Source organism: Myotis davidii, unplaced genomic scaffold (assembly GCF_000327345.1).
Source record: "Myotis davidii unplaced genomic scaffold, ASM32734v1 scaffold673, whole genome shotgun sequence".
NCBI classification, from domain to species: domain Eukaryota; kingdom Metazoa; phylum Chordata; class Mammalia; order Chiroptera; family Vespertilionidae; genus Myotis; species Myotis davidii.
The window spans coordinates 2,216,186-2,224,203 of NW_006286677.1; the positions used below are offsets into that span (position 1 = coordinate 2,216,186).

At 40.3% G+C, this 8,018-nt stretch overlaps 1 protein-coding gene across 1 annotated transcript in view; it reads left to right on the forward strand.

Annotated features, from left to right (window-relative positions):
* The window catches only part of AAGAB (alpha- and gamma-adaptin binding protein), a 54,699-nt gene that overhangs the window by 33,658 nt on the left and 13,023 nt on the right, over nt 1-8,018 (forward strand). Inside the window, exons 6-7 of the mRNA XM_006758396.1 lie at nt 3,943-4,025; nt 4,864-4,960. Coding sequence (XP_006758459.1) covers nt 3,943-4,025; nt 4,864-4,960 — 180 coding nt within the window. The remainder of the gene's footprint in view (nt 1-3,942; nt 4,026-4,863; nt 4,961-8,018) is intronic.

The following is an 8,018-nucleotide window of genomic DNA, read 5'->3' on the forward strand; positions in this document are numbered from 1 at the left end:
AGAATAATAAAATAAATCCTCTGTAAGGAAGATAACAAAATAAAGGAGATAAAAGTTGATTTCTGTTTGTGTGTAGAGGACATATTTTGTTAATTGTGAGGACTAAAGGAGCATTGCATCTTTAGTACTGAGAATGTTAACTTACACATACAGAGTAGGGCAAAAGTAGGTTTTCAGTTGTGAGGACAGGAAGCAGTTTATTCTTGTATAATTATTAATTAAGTAATTATTGTGTTATTTTCCATATGAACAATTGTAAACCTACCTTTGGCCCACCCTGTAGTTAGCACTCAGTACATGTTAGCTATTATGATTATTAACCCTTATAATAGTTCTGCAAGGTAAGAAATGGTATACCCTCTGCATAAATCTAGAAACTGAGGTACAAGGGCATAACTTGTACAGGATCACACAGTAAGTAGTAGAACTAGGATTCAAATCCATGCCTTTAACTCCAAATTTATATGCTTATCATATTGCCTTGATAAATTAGTGGAGAAGAGCAAAGAAAATTAGAAGAAAAATATACTTTATTAAAGAATGACTTTGCCCATTCACCATATTAAAATTTCCCTTTTTGCCTAGGTTTTTAATTCTCTAGATGTCTCTAGATTTGTAAAGAGATATGCACGTAATTTCATATATTATAGTTTTCTTGAAACTTTCATTTAAAATAAATAAGAAAAGCTCCTCCCAAGGTTTAAGAATTTCCCATTTCAAATCTTTATTCTAGAGCAGTGATGGCGAATCTTTTGAGCTTGGCGTGTCAGCATTTTGAAAAACCCTAACTTAACTCTGGTGACGTGTCACATATAGAAATTTTTTGATATTTGCAACCATAGTAAAACAAAGACTTATATTTTTGATATTTATTTCATATATTTAAATGCCATTTAACAAAGAAAAATCAACCAAAAAAATGAGTTCGCATGTCACCTCTGACACGCGTGTCATAGGTTCGCCATCACTGTTTTAGAGGCTTTGGTTTTGTTTCTGACACTCCCTGGAAGAATTCTATGCTCATGACCAGCACCACTGGATTTTTTTCTTCATGGTACTGTCATTTTTATCTATTGTTCCACTGGTGCCAATTTACTAGTCTACTGAAATTGAATGGGATGTTTTCATAACCAGAGTTTAATATACTTACTATGCCTTTCAGAATAAATGACTTAACAACTTCCCCTTTCCACCGCTCTGAGGTTCCAGAAGAATCAGTTGAGTAGGTGGATTAATTTATTCCTTCCTACTCTAGTATTTTGTGGTATCAATAAAACCATAGATACTAAAGCCAGTTTCAACAACTACCTGCTAAAAGAATAAATCCTTCTTAATAGGATGGCATTTCCATGCCCTGAATCGGTGGAGAAAAATCTGACAAACAAGGGAAGATTTGTGTAATCCTTTTCTATAAGAAGAATAGCCTTTACAGAGGGTGCACATGGGCAGAATTTTGCTAAACATTGAACTAACTAAGCAAAACTGAGTTTTTTTAAAGTTGTAAATGTGTAAAGTAAAAGCTCAAAGATTTTTGAGCTATCAGCTTTGGATAAACAAACATAAATTGTTTTACTAATTGGGAAAATTTATGCATAAAACTTTCTTAAAATATAAGCAGTAAGAACATAGTGAACTCTCTTGTTAGTTAACTAAATGCTCCATTGTGTATAAGAAAATACTGAGCAAAAGTCCTTCCAGTTTATTTTAATTAGCCCAGAACCTGATTATAAATTCATTCATCTGTGAACCTTAGAAGGGTTCTGAAATTTAAGGTTCTTGTTTTTCTCTCTATTAAGTAATTTTTTAAAATATCTAAGCTCAGCCAACTCAAATTTACTGTCAAGAGAAGATAAAGAATGCCTCTTTACTTTATAAAATCACTAACTTCTAGAGCAGAATGGACTTTAGCAGTCATGTATAGCAACCCTCTTATTTCACAGGACAGAAAATTAAGGCACAGAAAGATTGCTTTGTCCAAGTTCGCACTGGTAGGCAGAGCCAGGAATGAAATCCAGGCTTTCTGACCTAGCCCACTTTTCTTCCCACTATTCTTTTTCATAATTTTGAAAAATTGGGACGTTCATTTTTTTATTGTGTAAATACATTTAGCACATAATCATTAGATTAACAACAAATCTCTTTGACTAGTAAACACATGAACATGAAATAAAAAGTTTACGGTATTCAGCGACGAGCCTAGCTCCCTCAACTCCTGCCTATCCCAGATCCCCTCCTTTGCAGCAGACATTTGAAGGAATCAGGCCTTTTAAATAGACTGCTTTGGTCTAATAACATACCCAAGATGGCATTCTTCTTGGATTGCAGTCTGACCTGCCAAGGTTAGATATTGCCCAACAGTGGAAAAACATAAGCTGTGGAATTAGAATATGGAGAGGTTTGTGAATTGGATTTGAAAATTACCCAAATCCAAGTTATTTTCATTAATAGAAGTGTTTTCTTACAGCAGCACTCTATTACTCAGATAATGCCTTTTGTACAAGAGCCTAAAGTACTTTATAAGAGCCCTTGTGTATCCTCATGCCATGTGAAATCCCAGTCTGAGTATTACACAATTGTATACAACTGCTGTAAAGTCTATATAGCACATTGGCCAAAAAGAAAGAATTATGTTGCTGTTTGAGTAAATCTCCCTCTGTTAGTAGAACCATCAGTGTGGGACACCACATGGAGCTACTTCTCAGCCTCTGCAGCCTATCTCGTTGAAACCTCAGTGCCTGGTCCTGGATGGAGCACATCCAGGCATTTGGCCTGGAGAGTTACTCCCAGAATGGGCAAGCTGGATGAGGAGGTGAAAGGGGCTCCAGGGTGCACCTGCGCCTGTGGCCCTGCTCCCCCAGGTGAGGCTGTGGAGCAGGAAAGGCAGCAGGGCAGCAGCAGGCGTTCAGAACTGAAGCCTTCAAGGCCGAGGTACTGGGTCAATAGCCACACGCAGTAGGGCGAGGCAGCTCCCCATGTGGGGAGAGGTTGGAACAAGCTGCCTTCTAGACCCAGGAGGCCACACCTCGGCTTTGTCCCTGTTGAAAAGGCAAATCTCCCCCAGGGAAAAGGAAGGAGGGCTGAGATGCACGGGGCTCTCTCTGATACCTGTGTGTGCCTGAGCCTCTGACAGCATTCCACCTGGCCGGGGAGAGGACACAGGAAGTTTGTAGGTGGTTGAAAGAAAGAAGAGAGCAGAGCTAGGGAGAGGAAAGGCAAGGTTGGAGGAAGTTGTCTTTTTTTGAGAGAGTTCTCTGACTTCTATACTGTTAGACTCTTGAGATGTGGGTTTCATGTTTTACTCTGTGGCAGTGTTTTGTTTTCAGTGTCCCTGATGCTAACACTCTCCTGGAGTACGTGGTAAAAGTTCAGATTCCTCGTCCTCTGTTTCAGAGATTCTGCCTCCATTGGAAGTAGGGAGAATACTGCCTACTGAATACTGGGGTAGTTTTATTAAGTGCCAGGTGGGTTTGGGGGGACACTATCAAATCAGGGCTTGGGCCTTTACTTTCATCAGTTCTAGACGTTCTGCTCTAGATTTGTCCTCCATTGTAAATACAAATATCGAGAGTATCAGGGGCCTTAACTGCAAGTAGCTCATTTATATCAAAATTAGAGCTGTTTTTCAAAAAAGGCATGCATGTTCCTCTTCACTTTAAAACACTGGGATATTACTAATTCATAGTGACTATTAAAACATCAATGCTGTTAATCTTGACAAACAGAAGATATGTTATAATGGTTCTGTCATTATATTTGACCTGGACTAACACTCTGATTTTTGAAAATTATTCAGTATTTAGAGAGTATGGTAATAGGTAAAAACTATGTTTTACAGTTAGAACTTTTATAGTGAGGAACTAGCCATTGTTTCATCATCACAGTCATTTTAACAACTTAAAATGTAAGTTAAAATTTTCAGTGATAGTATTTTTTTCTTTTCAGATAGGAACCAAGGCTTTGGCCTTCTCAGCTCATTGGCTGGAGCAAACCATAGCATTGGATCAGCAGACCCGTGTCACTCAGAGGTAAGATTTTGCCTTTATCTTTTCTCCTCTTTTACTTTAATTCCTCCTTGTCATTATGAATCTTTACATCATTTATAATTTTTTCCTTTTCATTTAAGAAGTGGCAGAGTATATTAAAAATAGATAAAAGGAGAATCTACAGCAGTCCTCTTGTGCCTGTTACCTGTGAGAGGCTGGTTCAGCATCAGAGCCGTGAGCCTTTTAAGATGTTTGCAATCTGGGTGGTTCCATGTGTTCTTGCTAGCGTGTTTTTCAAAAAGTGCGAGGATTTCCTTGAGGCATAAAGTTGCCTCCAGATCTTTAAACATAAAATAAAATTGATGTTTCTTTTTCAGTACTTCCCATGTACAAGGCCCTGTATAAATCTGAGGCAAAGTCCTCCCCTCAGAGAGCTTAATAGGCTGATTTCAACACTCTGTCCTCAAGGACTTTGGTCCAAGTTTACCTTGGTCGACATGCTGGAACCAAGGGCACATTAGGGCCACATTGTGCTTCCAGGCATCTTTTTCATCAGTCTCTGAGCTGTTTATGATATGATCATGTTCATTTTCACATTTTGAATAAAGCATGGATCTTAAAAAACACACTATGTTTTAATAGTAGCAAAATCATGACACTTTCTAATTTTTTTTTTAAGGAAAATACTCCTAAGTTAGTGAATTTTTAGCCATTTATTTTTTTATGTGATGTTGAGCCTTCTTCATCTCTCCTTGTCTCTAGCCCCTAATATTGCTTCTCTAAAGCCAGCCCATGGGTGGAAGTGTGAGCCTTTTGGATTTAGTTCTGAAATAGCCTGCTATTAAAGTATTGCTTGTGTGTTGTGTGTGTTCCTCAACAGCAGCCCCGTTTGCCAGCAGCAGATAGGACTGAATCCCTGCTGGATCGTCGGAGTGGTGCAGCTAATACAGCAGATGCTCAGGTCGATAGCATTGTGGGTAAGTTCCTCCTTTGGCTGCTAAGAGACAGCTCTGTGGAATTTGGAATAGCCAATGTATCAGGAAAGAAATCATCTGGGTAATATTGACTTTATATATGGGCAAGGGAAGGAAGTTGATATGTGAGCCCAAGTGAATGTGAGCCTTGAGATGGCTATCAGAAAAAGGAGAAAGAATAAACACATTGCAAATCTGTATCATTTTTCTCTCTGATTCTCTTAGCAAGATCTTGATTCTGATCATCTAGCTAAAACACACAGGACCAGGTGGTGAAACAGCTTTATATCTCCATATTACAGTTTTTCTCATAGTATTTTACAGTAGTTAGAGTTGATGGTATCAAGAATAATATCTATACTAATAAAAGGGTAAAATGCTAATTAGGGCAGATGTCCTCTGGAAGACCTTCCGGATGTCCTTCTGAACAAAGCCAGAGCGGCTGCGAGGGCTGAGACATGGCTGCGAAGGCCTAGGTGCAGCTGCGAAGGGCCAGCCTCAGGCCAGCAGTGGCAGCAGCAGCGGGGTAATGGGGGTGGCGCCTTCCCCTGATCCACCAGGTCACCTCCTACAGAGGGAGTCCAGACTGCAGCTTAGGCCAGGGGCCAAGGCAGAGACGGTTAAGGGCGATCAGGCCATCAGGGGAGCAAGTTAGGGGCGATCAGGCTGGCATGGGGGCAAGTTAGGGTCAATTAGGCCAGTAAGGGGTCAAGGTAGGAGTGATCAGGCCAGCAGGGGGGCAAGGTAGGGGTGATCAGGCCAGCAGGCAGAGGCAGTTAGGGGCAATCAGGCAGGCAAGCAGAGGGGTTAGAGGTGATCAGGCAGACAGGCAGGTGAATGGTTAGGAGCCAGCAGTCCCAGATAGCGAGAGGGATGTCTGACTGCTGGTTTAGGCCTGATCCCAGCAGTCGGATATACCCCTAGGGGTCCCAGATTGGAGAGGGTGCAGGCTGGGCTGAGGGGACCCCTGTGCACAAATTTCATGCACTGGGCCTCTAGTAACCTTATAAGCCCTTTCACATCCTTTTAAAGTTCTTTTATATATCCTCTTTCTCACCTGGTAATTAAGTTTGGCGGAGAAGTTATTTTATGGAGATGATGGTGAGGCCCAGAGCAGTTCAATAATTCGCCTAAGGGTATCCAATAAGAAGGTCCTGGAACTGAAACTAGAATCTAGTCTGCTGTCCAAAAGCCAGAAAGCCAAGGAGCTTAGTTGAAATAACTATAAATATCCTTTTTTTAGGGAACTACTATAATCTCTACTTTCTCTTTATGCCACAGTAATAGTTGTTTGCAGGCCTGATCCACTGATGGATGTTAAAATTAATAGATGAAAATTTTAGAAGAAACATGACATTTGCATAGTCTAAAAGCATTTCTGCTAAGTTATTTATTTATTGCAGAGGAGAAATAGTAACTTTATATTAAAAAACTTACAGATACTACTTCAAGTGATGAAGATGACCTCACCAGTAGTAATAAGATATACTGACATCATCTCCCCATGGTCTGTACCAAACGGGCACTCACACTTGTGCTGTTTATGCCAAAGGTACATAATCTAATAATAATAAAACATTAGACAAACCCAAATTGAGGAACATTATACAAAATAACTGACCAGGACTCTAAAAGTCATAAAAGACAAGGAAAGACTCAGGAACTGTCAGAAATTGGCGAAGTCTAAGGAGATTTGACAGCTCAATTTTGTGTAGGACCCTGGAATAAAGATAAAAGGCTTTTAGTGGAAAAGCTGATGAAGTCTGCTTGAAGTCTGTGGTTTAGCTAATAGCACCACCCCATTATTAACTTCTTGACATTTATAATTATAACGTGGTTATATAAGATGTTAAAATTGAGGGAAGGTGGGTGAAGGGCATATACAATTTTTGCAACTTAAAAAATCCTCACCCAAGCCCTAGCTGGTTTGGCTCAGTGGGTAGAGTGTCAGCTTATGGATCGAAGGGTCCTGGGTTTGATTCCGATAAAGGGCACCTACCTTGGTTGCAGGCTCCTCTCTTACAGGAGGCAACCAATCAATGTGTTTCTCTCACATCGATATTCCTCTCTGGCTTTCTCTCTTCCACTCTCCCTAAAAATCAATGGGAAAAGATCCTTGGGTGAAAATTAAAAAATAAAAATTAAAAATCCTCACCCAAGGAAATATGTTTACTAATTATTAGAGGAAGAGAGGGGAGGGTGGAGGAAAGGAACAAGGGAGAGAGAGAAAGAGAAAGAGAGAGAGAAATACTGATATGAGAGAGAAACATTGATCGGTTGCCTCCTCTATGCGCCCAGACTAGGGATTGAACCTACATATGTGCTCTGATTGGGAATCAAATCCACAGCCTTTTTGGTGTACAGGATAATGCTCCAAGCAACTGAGCAACCTGGCTGGGGCTTTGTTACTTTTTTATAAAGCTAAAATTATTTCAAAAAAAATTTTTTTAAATTTATCTTTACCGTTGAAAGTATTAGAAATGTACTCTTTCTCCTCCCTTTGACCCCCTTTCACCCCACATTTGCCCTCTGCAAGGCCTACTGCATTATTGTGTATGTCCATGGTTATGTATATATGCATTAAATTCTTTGATTAATCTCTTCCTTTGCCCCCCTCCCCTTTCTTCCTTCTGAGATTCATTCTGTTCCCTGCTTCCATGTCTTGGATCTCTTTTGTTAGTTTATTTTGTTCATTATATTCCATATATGTATGTATGTGTGTGTGTGCACACACATACATACATATATACACACTAATAAAAGACAAACATGCAAACTGACCATACCTTTGCTATGCCTTAAGCCATGCCCACCAGCCAATCAGAGTGACTATATGCAAATTAATCCAAGCAAGATGGCGGCTGGCAGCCATGGAACTGGAGCAAGCAGGAGGCTTGGTTGGCCCAGTGATGGAGGAAGCCAAGCAGTGGTGGGAGCCTCTCCCTCCTCCTCAGCAGCGCTAAGGATGTCCGACTGCAGCTTAGGCCTGCTCCCCTCTGGCAAGTGGACATCCTCGGAGAGCTCCCAGGCTGCCAGAGGGATGTCTGACTGCCAGCTTAGG